Source organism: Hoplias malabaricus, chromosome 6, assembly GCF_029633855.1.
Source record: "Hoplias malabaricus isolate fHopMal1 chromosome 6, fHopMal1.hap1, whole genome shotgun sequence".
Classification (NCBI taxonomy): Eukaryota; Metazoa; Chordata; class Actinopteri; order Characiformes; family Erythrinidae; genus Hoplias; species Hoplias malabaricus.
Window position 1 is genome coordinate 38,033,852 of NC_089805.1, and position 16,879 is coordinate 38,050,730.

Consider the following 16,879-nt stretch of genomic DNA (forward strand, 5'->3'; position numbering starts at 1 on the left):
TACATCAGATGAGGAGGAGAATTCCCTGCAGAGGAGTTAATATAATGGAATAACATTTGCAGAGATGATTGTGTTGCCCTCTGCAGAGTTGAATATCAATATTTTTTTAGACAATAGATTATTAATGTTGTTTTCCACCCTCAGATTTCTCCTTCAGTCAAATTCAGATTGTGACTATTTTTCTTTTCTTAATATTATTGATTATTCATAAAATTTTTTCATAACCTGTGAGGAGTTGGTGTGTTCTCCCTGTGTCCGCGTTGGTTTCCTCCGGGTGCTCGGTTTCCTCCCACAGTCCAAAAACACACGTTGGTAGGTGGATTGGCAACTCAAAAGTGTCCGTAGGTGTGAGTGTGTGAGTGAATGTGTGTCTCTGTGTTGCCCTGTGAAGGACTGGTGCCCCCTCCAGGGTGTATACCCGCCTTGCGCCCAATGATTCCAGGTGGGCTCTGGACCCACCGCGACCCTGAACTGGATAAGCGCTTACAGATAATGAATGAATGAACGAATTAATTTTTTCATAACACCACTTCAGTTCTACTGAAACGGTTAAGGGTTGTAAATGTATGAACCATATGATCTGTCATGAAAGAATCCATGCAATGTCAATATACTGATTTTTGTATGTCCTGTTTTAATGATTGAATTCTGCATGTAAAAGTGCAACTGTTGTGGACATGGACATTCAGTTTTACATGCACAGGTTATAATCTCTATAGGGAAATGTGAAAATGAAGATGGGTGCTTTGCTACAACTGCACATGAGCATAAGATAATCAAGAGAAGTACTGGTTTCCCATGATTGGGCTGTGGAGCAGGAATACATTTGGGATTAGTTGAAGTGGCATTTTGTTCCAGAGCTAATCTCCCAACATCAATACCTGACCTCACTGAAGTTCTAGTGGCTGAATGTCATTTAGTCTTCACAGTAATGTTCTAATAGGTCTAAATCTATAAGTCTAAACCCTTCCCAAAAAAGCACAGTTTTCTGTATTAAAGCCAGAGACAAACTACCTGGTAAAACTCTTAATTGTAGGTTAAAAAAAAATTGGCTATACAGTTTAATAGTTTACAGTCACTGTCCATTCTTTCAGTTCCACTGACCATACAGGAGCACTCTGGAGTTGTAAATTACAGAGTGTAGTTCCTTTGTTACCTCTGGACACTGTGTCACCTTTACACTCTCTTTACCAATAGTCAGGATGCCAAAAGGACCAGCACAGTACTGATTTGATATGGGTGGTGGATCATTCTTAGTGCTGATGTGACACTGACATGGTGGTGGTGTGTTGGTATGTGTTGTGCTGGTACGATTGGATCTGACATTGCAGTGCAGCTGAGTTGTTTAAAACCTCAGTGTCACTGCTGGACTGAGAATAGTTCCCCAACCAAAAATATCCAGAGCTAAGAAAGACCCACCACCCAAATCATTTCTGCTCTGTGGTGGTCCTGACCACTGAAGAACAGGGTGCCCTTAGTGGTACAATATATGCATGACTTTTATCTTTTATATATATATATATGTACTTGAAAACAAGTAGCAGAACTGGATGTAATGAAATATCAGCAGCAGTTTCAAACATCCAAGCTCAGCTTAACCACAGAGGGATTAGGAGGATTGGTCAGGAATAATTGATTCCGATTGCAGAACCTTTCCCTTCATGAATTTCCCCACATGGCACCTTCATAGTGGCCTTGCACATAGCCCACAGCCCAGAAGGCACCAGCCTTTGATCCAATTCCCTAGCACGTGCTAAGTTGAATTTCACATATCGGGCAGACTGCAAAAGTACAGATTTGGTTGCGAAAGGGAAATAGAAGTGCTAAGTCGCTAGGCCTTATATGTTAAATCAATATCAAAAACTGGGGGATTAGAATAAAATAAATCCTGGAATTATTTTAGTAAATATATGAAAATCCCTCCCAAGGATTTGATGTAATCCCTAATAGCTTTAGCATAACAAGAGAACGGCGCACAGCCTAGTGAGTGCTGCAGAATCACATACAGCCCACCCGGTTTGATGTGTGAATTACACACGGTTAAGTGGCAGAATCAACAAAGGAGAGGGAGCAGTGGCAATTAGTACAGAGGATGAGAGAGAGAGAGAGAGAGAGAGAGAGAGAGAGACAATTCCAAAACCTGCAATTGGTTATTCCTTCTCTATGCCCAGAGCTCTGACTGAGTAGACATTCATTCCAAATAGTGAAACTGAATTAGACTGGCTGTACAAGCTAATCTATGTGTATGTATGTTTTTTTTTTTCTTAAGCCTGTACATATATATATACAGTCAGTGAATAGCACTTCTGCATGAGTATCAATAGTCTGTTGTATGTGAAAGAACTGATTTTAGAAATGCTTTAAAATGAATGTACATGCACCGTAATATAATGAACATGTATTCAGACTGTGTGTAGGAGGAGGCTATTGAGTGCATAACAACCCTGACTCTGTAACTGAAGTAATCTTAAATCTAAACAAATCAAGGCAATATATCTTATTATTAAGTTTAAATGTACCAAATATAACTGCTGTTATACAGCTTTATGAAGATCATATTTCATAAGCCTGTATGACACCTACAGTACATAAATAAGCATTTCCTGACATTTGAAATAAACCTATATAAGCATCTATAATGGCATATTCCAGCAGGTTTTCTTAAATATATGACAATTGTTGAAATAGCTAGGTTTTTTTTTTTTTCTAAGGATTTAGCTAAGAATTTTCAGTATTAAAAATAATACAGCTATAATTTTGCAAGCTTTGTATTATTAAAAAAAATAGGGATGTCAGCTTTTTTTTTTTTTTTTTTTTTTTTCGTTTTTGGTTTTCTTGGTGTTTGTGTAGATTTATGTCATGGGATTCACACAAATTTCAAACAAAGAGTTCACACAGTGTATTGAAGTATAGTTATTACAGGAAAGAATACAACATCAATGTCACACATTGATTTATCCTCCAAACGTAATATTAACGTTATAACTATATAACTATAGTTACTTAACTGACATTTTAGTGCTTTATCAGGGTTACAGTGTCCTAACAACATTGAGAATCTTTGTTTTAACTTGTGTGAACAGACCACTGAAATAAATGTAAATTCTATGTAAAAATGCTGTATCCTATTATTTTCTTGCAAATGAATGGCAACTTATTATTAAAGTTACAGCTATTAACTGGAAACAGCCTATAGCAAGCTTCTAGTCATTAAAATGGGTATGTAGTCAGTTGTCTGCTTATGTAAGGTTTCCTAAGGGGTGTGTACGCTTTGACTATGTGAATTGTTTGTCACTGAAGTATAAACTCATATCAAAGTTTTATTAGAAACCTCATCTGGTAGCCCTCCCTCCACCGCTGCACTAACCAGATTAAAGTGATAGATTCTCCTGGGTAAATAAATCCTGCCTCCGTCTTAAGGATGCTTATTTTCATTGTTGTTATAATCTCTGTGTGTGCAGCCATTAAGATTTTTTTTTTAAATATTTTTTCTCTCTGCCTTTTATTTCCCTGTCTTTATTGGAAGGCTCCAGATGTAGTAGGATGTTCTGTTGTAATGCCCTAGTGGACCTACAACAAGGACAGACTGTAAATGAATACTAGGTGTAATGAACAATGCATAATGAAAATATTCTGATCAGACATAATTAGCAGAGTGTGCCTGGAGAATAGAAAGGGGTTTGTGGCTTACTTGGAGTACACAAGAAACAATTATGTTCATGTATCAGTAAGAAAGATTCACCCTCTATGGAAGGTTGTCTCTGCCAAATAAAATAATAAAAATGTACTCTTTTTCATTAATATATAAGTTGCTATCTTAGAGATACGATCTAATTATTTAGATATATTGATTTTGTGTTATAATAATATCTCAAAATAATAAGATATATTATTTTATAAGATAAAATTATAGAATGTTGAGAAAAATTGTTGCTTTATTATTATTATTATTATTATTATTATTATTATTATTATTATTATATGTTGTGGTGGAAACAGGCTTCCATAATCTTCCTGTGTGTTTCAGATGTAATATGTGAATATGCGCTGCTATGTGAAGTATTATAACCTTAAAAGACGTACCCTATTCTGTAATGCTGACCGTTGTTTTTCAGTCTGCTCTATTCTAATGTCCTTCATAGTCATGAGCATAGTGACATACATTCAAATATTCCTGGTCAAATTAAATGCCTTATTCATTTTGCACAATGAAATATGGGGGTGGAAGGAGGGGAAAAAAATCATGCAAAATGTCGCATAATATTTTCACAGGTGACATGAGCATAATGTAACCATGTCCAAAGTATTGGTTAGACTAGTATACAGCCCCCCAGTATAGAGCTGCAAGGAAGTAGAACGGTGTTCTGTGGAGGGATGGTTTTTCATCAGCTTTCATTACAAAGAGGAAGTCTAAGTGGCCTTGAACTAATTTCTGTTCCAAGTGTTGGATGAGTGGAGATTTGCAATCTTTTGGAACTTCCTTTCCATATCTCATTTATATGCTGAAATTGTATGCAGTCCATACATGAAGCATCTGCCATTTATGGCATCTCGTTTGTTCTTACTCTGAGAGACCAACAGCACATTATATAATAATTACTGTAGATAAGAAATGTATTAGCTGTAATATAATCTAGTTACACATCACACTCATCTATTTTCACTGTTGTTTGAAGAAATGTTTTTCATTTTTGGCAGATGACAAATAATATACACAATCCGTAATCCATTGTTAATTTAGACATATGTTACTTTAGGAAGATGATTTGTTGTTTAGATCTAAACTGAAATAATGTGTTTTTTATCACTTTCAGGTGCAGGACGCGGTGCGCTGTAGAATGGGTGGTTGTAAAGACGACAGTGAGAACTCTCCAGACTCCTGCAAGAACGGCCAGGTGCAGATCATGGTGAATAACATCTCATTCCACCTCATCTCACAAGGAAGACTCCCTCATAGACTGCAGTATTGTCTGGGATGCTATAGGCCTCATGGAAATGTTTTAGTTTGTACTATGTAAAACTATTATAATGCAATATATATATTGAGTTAGGATGAAAAAAAAAACAATGAACACAGTGCCTGTCCTGTGAGTCACACTGAAATACCTGAAATATTAGACTTCAAAATTCAGACTGATTCAGATTTAGCGTTCATATGGTTCAGAGATTTATAAATACAGCTTTAATTTATAGCTACAAAATCAGAATTAAACTTATAAACATGATGACAGTTACAGACAGACGAATTGCATTCACATAAAATATTTTCTTCAAGTTTTTAATTTTTGAACTCTTCCAACTCACACAATCATCAGATTCATTCATTCATAAGCCCAGGGAAGGGGTCCAAATGACATTCTTCTCCATGTGGCATGTAATTACACATTTTTCCCAGAGATGTCTTCATATCATTCGACCGGTAAATGATCCTGTTATGTTGAATTATCAGTAAAATTGTAAATGCACTTTGACTAAATCAAACAGCCATCACACCAATGAAATTCCACTTTATTCCCTTTCATGGATTTGAATTGTTTTTCCCCACCAAATGACCAGTAATTCTGGGCTAAGTAGCAAACACAGCTTTGTCAGTATAGACCATTTCCTTCTATCTTCATATTAAACTGCAGCATTTGTATTTTGGGAAATATGGCTAATACGTCCCAATCTCATTTCTTATTTTTACCCCTACTCCTTGTTTCTGAGTGTTTTCTAGCCCTTTCAAATTGATTTAGAAGGTGCAGTGATTAAAAAACTTGCCCTAAGAAATGGGATGACCCTTTAAGTTTTACCAGTCATCAGTACTCATTGCTGGCTTTTTTTAAACAACCTCATTGCTGGATTTTAGTTAAATTTAGGGCATTTTATATTTTAATAGCATTTAACACTCATATATTATCTCCCAATATAATAATGAAGCTGAAGTCAGCTGATTATACAACAGTTATTTGTTTGAAGTTTCAGTTTCACCCTAAATGTTGCAGTAGCCACAGGTATCAGAATGTGAGACAATTTAAGTGGAACTGGAAATTTACTTGCTAACTACCAACATATCAGCATACTGCTAGCGTGTTTTCATGCTTGTTGAAGTAAAGGGTCATAATAACAGTTGAAACTACATTAAACTAAGGAAATACAGTGATTATCATAGTTTTTAAAAATGAACACCACTGACATTTGTGCATTTTTTGGTCTCTTGCACAGCCATCTTGCCCATGATTCGCAAGGCATTCTAGGAAATGTCTTATAACTCAGACTGTGCCTCTGAAAATAGGCAAAATGGAGGGGTAGGGCTAGATGGTAGTGGCAAGGGGTGAAATGGGATTGGGTCAAAGTTTTCGGCACTGAGAATCACTTGTTGGTGAGCTCATAACCACGGTAACAACAGCAGCCCCCAACAGGACACGCCCTCATGCTATATATATATATATATATATATATATATATATATGTGTGTGTGTGTGTGTGTGTGTCCTTTCCTCTTCATTCTGTCTTTTTCCCTTCTTCTTGTTCAACCTTACCCTTGTTTTTCAGTTACTTCACTTCTCTCATATGCTTTACCCTTTCCTCTTCTCTTCTCTTCTGTTCTGTTCTCTTCTCTTCTCTTCTCTTCTCTTCCCTTCACTTCTCTTCTCTTCTCTTCTCTTCTCCAACTTCTCCTGTCTTCAAATATATTTTTCTCTCTTTTCATCTCCTCTGGCTGAGTAGCAATGCCCTCTGTATACTCAGGATCAGCGTGGCTCTCTCAGATACACTTCAGCAAGCAGTCAAACCTGCCACCCAACCTGCCACGTACACCCTCCACTGCCATTCAGCAACCACAACCACAGCCATGGGCCCAACCACAACCACAGCCACGGGCCCAACCACAACCACAGCCACGGGCCCAACCACAACCACAACCACAGCCATGGGTCCAACCACAACCACAGCCACAGCCATCCCCTCAACCACAACCACAGCCATAACTCTGGACTGGAGCTCACACAGGCAGCTGTATGTCAGTCACAGGCCTATAGAGCTGCTGCTGTGTTTGTGTGTAAATGTGTCTCTCTGTCGCTTTGTGTGTGTGTGTGTGTCCCTCTGTGTTGGTGTGTGTATATGTGTGTGTGTGTGCAGTAGCAGCAGCTGTAGTGCACAGAACTGTAGTGTATAATCGGCAGCATAATGTGAACATATTAGATGGTTAATTAGATAAGTAGCTCACTGTCAGCAGGTTTTACTTCAAGTTCATTTGCTGTAATATTATACAAGTGCGGATTAGTTTGTGTGAATGCATGCTGAATGCTAGAATATATTGTCTGACTCTTACACCCACACATACACAGCACATAGAGATTTACAGGGGTACATTTAAATTGAATGTGCATCACAGGGATTTGCATTTGATTGATCTGAACAATATCTGGGTCGACTTTCCATCCACAATCAAAAACACCTATTGTTAGGTTGATTGCTGTAGCAAACTTCTCATAGGTGTGAGTGTGCATATGACTGTGTGAGTAAGGGCTGCCCTGCGTTGGATTGTCCAAGGTGTATTTCCAGCGGTGTCGATTGGCTGCCGTTGCATCATCAGGAGGATGTTGCATATAGTTGGTAGTTGAGGCAACTCCCTAACGTCCCAAAGAATGTAAAGCACTTTTGGAGTCTAGAAAAGGGATAAATATGGATAAGTGTAAAATAAATACACCAAATGTAACATCGATTTTATGTTTTACATAATGATGTGGTTATTAGTTGTCACATTTTTTAAATGCAGATTTAAATCAGAATATGCATATATGAATATTAAATTTTGCAGAATCCTCAGGAGTTTTGCTTTCTGCTTAAAAAAATCCTGAACCCATAAAAAGAGAGCAGGACAGGTTAAACAGAATTAAACAGTGATTATAACACAGGTGAGGTTCTCATTAGGCATATTTTTATAAAGTTTGTATTTACACATTTCTGAAAATTGCCTATCAATTAAATAAATAATAAATTTGAGATTTTAGATACCCAGGATTGATATGAAGTTATGCCTGTCCGTTTTCTTTTACTATTTTTGAGTCAGCTGACACTAATAACCAAGGCATATATTGGTCAGACTCTTAGTAATGTAAGTTGATGTTTTTTTTTTTTCCTCAGTTTACTGGCCCAGCATATGCTGCCTCTTTTGATGACTGGTCAGTGATAGTGAAAGCCTAAAATACTGGAGCTTTGAAAGTGCCTGTCTGACATGGCTTTCTAAGTTGTGAGACTCTGGTCTTGCCATGTTGTCCCTGGTCTTTAATCGAAATGGAGTGTGTGTTATTGATCCACACTTTCTCCAGCAGCTATATGCTCTGTCCATTCAGGCAAGATATTGAAATGCTCCCTACTGCTAAGGCATGTTTTTTTTCTTTTATGCGGAGGTGATGTAGAGGTGCTGCAATAGACTGGTTGGAGTTTGAATTTTCAAAGACTACATGACGATGACTAAAATGGAACCCTTGTTTTTTGTTTTGCTGAACTCTTCCACCCACCCATATGCTGTCTGTTTTCACTCTCAGTTCACCTCTCATCTCATACAGTCATAAATGCCCAGTTAGAACCTGTGTCGCATTCACACACAACCCCTCCCCACACATTGAAGTTCATGCAGCTATTCCATATCCTTCTTATTAAACTGTAGCAATCTCTTCCCTTCTCCTGTGCTCTCCCACACAGACCGACTTTGAGAAAGATGTAGACCTGGCCTGTCAAACTGGTAAGTATCCGTAAGTGTTTTTGTCCGTTCTATCAGTACTTTTCTATTTGTTCTTCTGTTCAGTTCTATTTGGCCTGCCCTGATCAGTTTATCCGTATTTCCATTCTTCTAACTCTGTGGGTATTGTGTGGTGTAATGGTGATAATAACCTAAACCTCATTCATCATTTTCTACCCCCACCCCACCCCACCACCACCAAACCCCCTCCAACCCAATTGCAGAGAGAGGACATCCATGTAAGTCTCACTCTAAAGTCGAATTCCCTTTTCCATTTGTTTTTGCATTTCAGTTACAATAAATATATTTTATTTGTTTATTTATTTTTTGCATTAAGCAGCACACAAAACCAACATGACATATTATTTATCTTTGTGCCACCTGGGCTATTGTTTCCTATGCATGGAGCCCTTAGAAAGCACAGAAACATTGAAGTCGCATTTGTTTCATTGTTGCTGTGTACTCAAGTATTTTGACTTAGTCCCCAAGACAACGATGAGATTACTAGGCTGTTGCATTCTGCAAACTACTTAAATGAGATGTATCTGTTTGTCATTAAAATAACATGTGAGATCTACCCCTATGCTTTCAGTCATAGTAATTGTTGAATAACATTACCTGTTGAATAATATTAAAGTGTTATGAACACCATGCATGATAACACTTTACTGTAGGCTGTTGTTCATAAGGCTACATGACACCTACCTACAAACCTGTATTAATATTCATGAAAGCATATTTAGTCAATTTCACAATACATGCTGCTTTTTAGAAAAAAGCCTTTATAGATGTTATGCATGTTTTGGACATTCCTCATGAAAGGCTTATGTAGATATTGTGTAAACGTATGAACAATAACCGACTGTAAAACCTCATCTAACATACAGTATGTGCCCTGCATTGACTTTATTGATCCTACAGCCACTCAACCTTCTGCATTTGCACCCAACAAGCCAATGCTTCAGTAGCTGATAAAAGAAAAAGGAAGCAGTGCTGAAAAAATCACGGTCATAGCAGAGAATTCAGTCATAATTTGGAATAACTTTTAAAATAGAAACACTAATGGTACGTATTAATTAGCAATGACTGGTTTGAAGGCTGAAATAATTGTATAATCAGTTCTTTGAAGAAAACTGCTAACAAAATAAAACCTCTGACTGGAATGACCAATCCAGATTACTGGATCAGACTGCAAAATATTTACTTGAAAAAGTAAAGACTCGAAAAGCAACTACTTTTTCTTTAAGGGAATCTTTTATTTACTGATGTTACTAAGTGGTGGAGCACATGGAAAAAAAAGAAATGATGTTGGAAATATATTATTTGGAACTCTGCCTGAGTGGATCTTGTCACAAATGTGATCTGACTGTAGTCCATAGTAATCAAGCAACAGGTTGTAGTTTAACAAACGATAATACATCACATAGCCCATAATGCCATATTATGTCTAAGCAACTGTTCCCTAAATTTCAGGAATAAACCAAAAAAAGGAGGAGTGTTGAGTGTTAAGTAATTATGTAGAATGATATTAGTAACATGTTCATTCTTAATTCTATATCTAAGTTATACCATATCTAAGTCCGGCAAGATCCAGGTATTAATTGAGCATGTATGTGGAACAGTATTCACTGTAGAAGGTAAGTGTTTTGGATGAAAGTTGGGTATTTAACAGTCTAAATAAACCAACCATGGAATTATTGGGAGTAGTTTTTTCCTGGCAACCTTGTTACTCTAAATAATTATCCATTTGCAACATATCTTAGTATGTCCTCCAGAATCTGTTTGTCATGCTAGCGTAATTTAAACTAGTTAGGAATCTAATATAATGTTCTCCAAAATAATTATATGACAATTTTTAGATATACCTCAGATTACTTGACTCATAACTAAAACTGCTGTATAAGGAAGGCATTATTGAAGGTATAGTTTTACCTGTCAAGGCTCCAAAGTAAGTGGGCCAGATACGTTTTGCAGCTGTTGACCAGTCCAGTGGACAAGCATTTGTCCCTTTCTATTGTCTGAAACTGTTTTAGTTCAGCTGTATTGAGGTCAGAATTCTAAATACAGAAAAGAGGCTTTAGTTGCTCTGATATTGATTTGTTTTGTTGTTTGATAAATACATTTGTTTTTTATTTTTGTTCAATAAGAAATCCTTTATTTATGACCTGGACTTGAATGATGAAAGTCAAATCACATTTTAGGAGCCATTCGTGCAGATATCCAGACTGCTGTACTAGCCATGAGTGGTGAGTTATGATATTGTACAGTTGGTAGGTAGTTTAATGGAGATTGTTTTGGCTTCCTCAGACATATGTGGCACCAGATGAAGGATTGTTGCGTTGGCCTTCATTGGCCTTCAAAGACAACACATTTTTTAAAGCCTTTATCTTTTGTATTTGTTTTCTCAATTTCACATCTTGGCACTCATGGCTAGTGCTGTGTAATAATAAATTTGAACCTATGTTTTCAAGAACATTTTAACTTGTGATGTAACTTGTAATGTAGACCAAAATGAGTTATACTGGGAGATTTGTCTTTACCAAGGTTCACAGATGATCTGTCCAGTCTTCATGCACATGTTTTCCAAAAAGCAATTGTTCTTGGTTTTGACAAAGCTTGTCCTATTTAATCAAAAGTCCTATTTAACCTAATGAATTGAAGCCTTTACCCTGTTGCTGCATTACCAAGCGGTGCTATGTGATTATCTTTTGAGAAGCAAATTTTGTATTTCCAAAAAGTACTTTGAAATAAGCAAATGCAATAGTGTGCATTTACGATTAATTCTGAACCATCTCAATTGGGCCGTTTTGTTGATATTTGAACAAAGTGTAAATGGTAGGTGGTATTTTAGATAGTTTATATATATTTTTAAACTTTATTTCTTTTTCCCACCAAGAAGTAATGGTATGTTTTGTTGTTAATCACTTAAAACTATGCAAAGTGTAAACAGCAACAAATTCACCACAGTATACTATAAAACACTGTGTGTGTGTTTGTGTGTGTGTGTGACATTCATATAGAGCTATTGGTTAGCACTATAATGTAAAACCATACATAGTAAAGTGCTTTTTCACAAGCATAAATAAATACCATATACATAAATTAGACCTTTTTAACGAATGTTTAAAACACTCAAATGTATATATTTATATATCATCTATATGATGTGAGATGTATCAATGATTTTTTTTTTTTTTTTTTTTTTGGTTGAATTGGATGTTATTGAATAGCTTGTCCAGCTTTGATAACTATTGCTACCAAAAGAATGGTTTTGTGGGTGGATTATGGATATGTCATTGGGACTGAGCAGTATGGGATAATTAGGAGTTCCTAAAGAGTAATGTTTATTTTCTGACCATCCAAGATGTTGCATTGGTAGCTACTTTTCCTACAGGACTAGTAGACTCTCTTATGGCATGAGAATTTCTCCAGGCCTGTTTAACCAGCACTGCAGTGACATTTCTGCTGCTTTCTTTCTTCTAAATCTGCATGAAACAACTGACACTAACAACTCCAACCCATCTGCATCCTGCAACCTTTGACTTCTGACTGGCTAATTCCCATTGTCCTTTACTGTAACTGAGCTCATTCTCTTTATGGTTTTTCTCTCATCTCTCCTTCCATCATTCCTGCTCTTTTTACACACATTACCCTTTCTCTACCAACCAAACAATATCTCCATATCATCCTGCACTCATTCTGACCTCCTTTAATCCTGTCATACATCTGGGGCTTTTTTTGCCATTTGTTTTGTGTATCACCTCAAACATCCATGGTGCACTTTCTGTCTGTCCACGCCCCTTTTTTTCTTCTCTTGTCCCTCTTTACTATCTCTCCACTGTGACCTTTCTTTTTGCTGTTTTTTCCACTCTGCCATTCTCTCTCCTGCCTTCTTTTGCTCTCTCTTTCTCTCTCTCACTCTCCCTTTCTGCATCGTTCCTTCCGTTCTCTATCCTGCACCTACTCTCTTTACTTTCCTCTTGTTCTTTATTTACTTCCTGTCACTCTTTCTTTATCTTTTTCTTTCTGTTCTTCTTTTATTGCTCTTTCTATCCATCCAATCCTGCTTTTCCTCTCTCTCATTCCTTCACTCCCACTCACTGCTCTCTCGTTTTCCTCCTTTAATTTCTGTCACTTTTTCCCTTGTCTTCTTCATATTATTTTATTTCCCCTTCTTGTCAATCCTCCTTTTCCCTTCCTTTCCGTTCCTCTGCTTTTTGATATTTTGTCCTCTCTCTCTCTCTCTCTGTCTCTCTCTCTCTCTCTCTTTCTCTCTCTCTCGTTTCTCTCTGTCCCTCCCTCCTTCCCCACTTCCTGCTCCAGTCATCTTTAAGGAGGTGAACACCTGTAACCCGGCCACCATCACTGGCACCTTGTCCCGTATCTCTCTGGACGATGAGGATGACCCCAAGCTGGCTGCCCACCAGGAGGGGCTGAACTTCAGCAGCCTGCCAGGGAACATCCCTCCCCCAAACTTGCTGGTGCAGGTGCCACCTCTGGGACCCCTGAACGAGCTCAGCGAACAAACCCTGAAGAAGGAGGTGAATGTGGATCAGGGGAGCCAGCAGCAGCAGCGTCAGCGGTCCGGCCCTGTCTACTTGTGCACAGAGAGTGGATTGGGCTGGGGCTCAGATCCAGCAGGGGGGCCTGGGGTTTCAGGGGGGTCTGGGGAAGGGGACTACATGGTTCTGCCACGGCGGACACTCAGCCTCAAGCCCCCGCCTCCTCCTCCCACACAGGATGAGGGCAAGCCTTTAAACATTGCGGTGGATGAGCCACCATTCCCCCCACCCCCTTCACCCCTGACTCTGCACCCAGCCGAGAGCGAAGCCTACCCGGCTGACTTCACCACCGTTGACCACCTCAGCATGAATCTGAATCGCTCCTATGGCACCCTTAAACAGCTGCCAGCCCACGCCAATACCCACAACACCCACAACACGCTGCAGGTGAAGCAGGGCCGGTCATCCGTCCGCCACATTCTTACCGCCGGAAAGGTGGAGCGCACTAGGACCCTGCCCCGAAACCTGGGCAGCACCAACACCAGCCTCACTGCAGGATCCCTGGAAGTAAGTACAGCACAGAGGGCTACAAAATGTATCCTGTGACAAAAAAAAATATTGCTGTTATGAGAAAACTTTCTAAATGTTTGCACAGTAACATAATTAAAAAATAGTACATAGCTCATAAAAAATGCTTAAAGCAAATGCTAAATATAGATTTTTAAGGTTTTATTATAACAGCAATGATATCCACCTCTTAGCTGTGGGCAGCTTTTAACCTGTCATCTTAATATCAGTGGTGAAATACAGTGGTGGCATTCACAGTGCTCTCTCTACAGAACAGGGGTACAGAAAAGAAATGAGTAGTCTGGGAATATAAGGACAACAAAATGTTGAACTTAGGGGTCACAAAGGCCAGTCCAAGGGCTCTATACGCCACTCCTAAGGTCTTAAAAAGTGCTTGTTTATTAGCTGATGAGGTGGATCATTTGGTTTGAGAGAGAGAAGGTTTAAAACTCTGCAGAGCAGTTGGACACCTAATCGAATGGTTTTCAAACTGGTTCTCAGTTGTCCCTATATTATTCAATCCCTGTGTGTGTTAGAAGGTGAGACAGAGCATTAAGGATCATCTGGGAAGCCCGGAATAATGTTTGGTTAACCATTGCCCTAACCATTTGTATTTTTTGAATGTTAGTTCAACAACTGAAAACTAATATCTGTTCACTCTTTAGTCTGTGTCCAGTCCTGTTAACCTCTGGTAATAGGACACTGACTGCTGACTGAATGCTGTGCATTTTGGTTCTGAAGCCATATATAAGGCCTTATAGTCAAGAGCAGAACTGATCACTGAAACATCAGAAGGCCGGGGTAAAAGTCTGATTAACTGATTATAATAATTATGAGTATGTGTGCGAGGATGTACATGACATGATGGTAAAAGACTGACACTGAATGAAACACAGATGATGAAATCATGATAAAACACACTTCTGTGCACAATTCAGAGATTATTTTACTCACTCAGAATGGACAAAAACTAAAAGAAGACATATTTAACAGATGATTATATGAAAAACTCAAAAACTAAATATAAATTATTCCAGTTATTAATGTGTGTGCACCCATTTAATATAATACACCTTCCATTTATTCCTGCGGACTTGGCTTTCTGTTTAAATCTAAATCTTAAATCTAATCCCTTCACAAATATCTCCTCAAATAATTGTATTTGGTTAACATCAACCTCTGATTTGCACTGTACTGAACAATAGTTTTGATGTGATTAATACAGTGAAATTACAGGTATACACACACACACACACACACATACACATAAACAAGCATTCATAGCCTGTGATCATGAGTGTCTCTTAATGAGATATATTTTTTAAACAAGGTCAGTGGTGTGTTGTATTCAATTATATTCATCCTATTTTCATCTATGTCTTTTATTCCAGGTGTAGATGAATTCTTTCTTGCCCTTCAGTCCACCACACACCTACTTATCACCTAGCAACAGTCATAATTCCCCCCACAGAAGGCTTCTCTGTTTAAGGGGGACCTTATCTTCAAAATTCATGTCAGCGTGGTCTCACAAAACTTGTCTTCTGTCTGAACAGGGGTTGTGTATACACGTGTGTATGTGTGTGTGTGTGTGTGTGACTATAATTACACTACAGCCCCATAGAGAGGGACAGCAGATGGAGGAGAAAGAGGCCAAGCCAAAGGAGATGCCCAGGAGATGATTTTCCTTCATTAGAGGACACATACACACAAGACAAAACTCTTCTCTTCTACCTATTTTACTCCCATACAGAAACACACACACACATACACACACACACACATATTCAGTTTGTTCTTCTGGGGTGTTTATGGCAGGGGTCTCCTTCAGAAAGTGGTGTCTAAAGTCAGTAGGTTCATTAAGGAAAGTGAGATTCTCTCTCTTCCATCTTTTCCTCTTTTTCTCTCTTCTTCTCTCTAAAATACACACAACCACATTCTCAGACGCAGCAAATTTAATTAAAGAGCATCTCGCACACAATTACTGAAGGAAAGAGATAATGTGCAGCATGGAGTTCTTGCCTGATTTAATACCGGCCTGACATTTACATTAGCGGTGCCCTCATCTGCTATGATTTGAAAATTTGAAAGTCTTAGATTGTCTGTTAGGCCATTTGAGAATATAGTTGTCATTCTGCTTCTACAGAATGCTTCTACGTCAGAAACAAAAATGTACACGTATACCTTTGTTTAGCAACGATACAAAAATTGTCTTAAAACTGGTCTTTAACAGTGCACCTTAAGGTAATACCATATTCACTCCTCCAGAGGTAAGCTCTGAAAAAGACTCAGTGTATGGAATCAGTTCACCTTAAAAAAAATGTTTAAATACATAAATAAATTAAATTAACAAACAAACAGCTAAAACAACTACAGCGGGATATGGTACAATTATGTTCCCTAATTAATAAATGAACAAACATACGGCTGAAAGTACAACTTCACTAATTTTCTGTAAATATTGTACCCAGAACCTTTAACAGAAGCCAATAAACACTACTCACCATTGCACTCTAAATGAGCATCAATGAGTGGCAAAGTATGTACATAGGTACATAGCAAAGAAGTTAAAAATGTTATTGGTTTGGAAAGACTCATATGAGACATCTTTTGATTTGCATTATTTACATGATTTAGTATCATCCTGACAGATGAAAGCATTCGCTCCACCTTGTGATTTTTAAGATGTAAATCTATGAAAATGAGGCTTCTGAGTGGTGCAGTTGTCTAAGCGTATACCCTGTTATCAAAAACATCCTAAAGTCATCCAAGGCTGGAAGTCCTGTTGGCCTCACTGTGGATGGGTAGGATAGCCCACCACCCACCTCATCACTTCCCATGATGCTAGACAATCTGTCAATGTGTGTGAGCTGACACAGCAGATCTGGGATTTTAGCATTCTCAGGGTGTAGAGCTGTACATTGTTGCTGTGTTAGCTGCGGTTTGAAAAGAAGCAGCGTTCGGTTCAGATGTCTTTGTGGGTGGCAGAGTGGATGACTCAAGTTTTAGCTGTCTTTTCCCACACATGCAACTGCCAATGGCTTAATTTTCTGTAAGTAGTATTAGAACATCGGCATATTGTACCTAT

The 16,879-nt window shown here is 38.1% G+C and overlaps 1 protein-coding gene across 7 annotated transcripts in view; it reads left to right on the forward strand.

Annotated features, from left to right (window-relative positions):
• Positions 1 to 16,879, forward strand: part of adgrb2 (adhesion G protein-coupled receptor B2) — a 341,993-nt gene that overhangs the window by 300,050 nt on the left and 25,064 nt on the right. For 6 of the 7 annotated variants that reach the window (XM_066673975.1, XM_066673980.1, XM_066673982.1 and 3 more), the window contains 4 exons: positions 4,815 to 4,907; positions 8,689 to 8,728; positions 8,950 to 8,964; positions 13,049 to 13,794. In XM_066673975.1, the coding sequence (XP_066530072.1) occupies positions 4,815 to 4,907; positions 8,689 to 8,728; positions 8,950 to 8,964; positions 13,049 to 13,794 (894 nt within the window). The remainder of the gene's footprint in view (positions 1 to 4,814; positions 4,908 to 8,688; positions 8,729 to 8,949; positions 8,965 to 13,048; positions 13,795 to 16,879) is intronic. The other variant, XM_066673976.1, reaches the window with a different exon arrangement.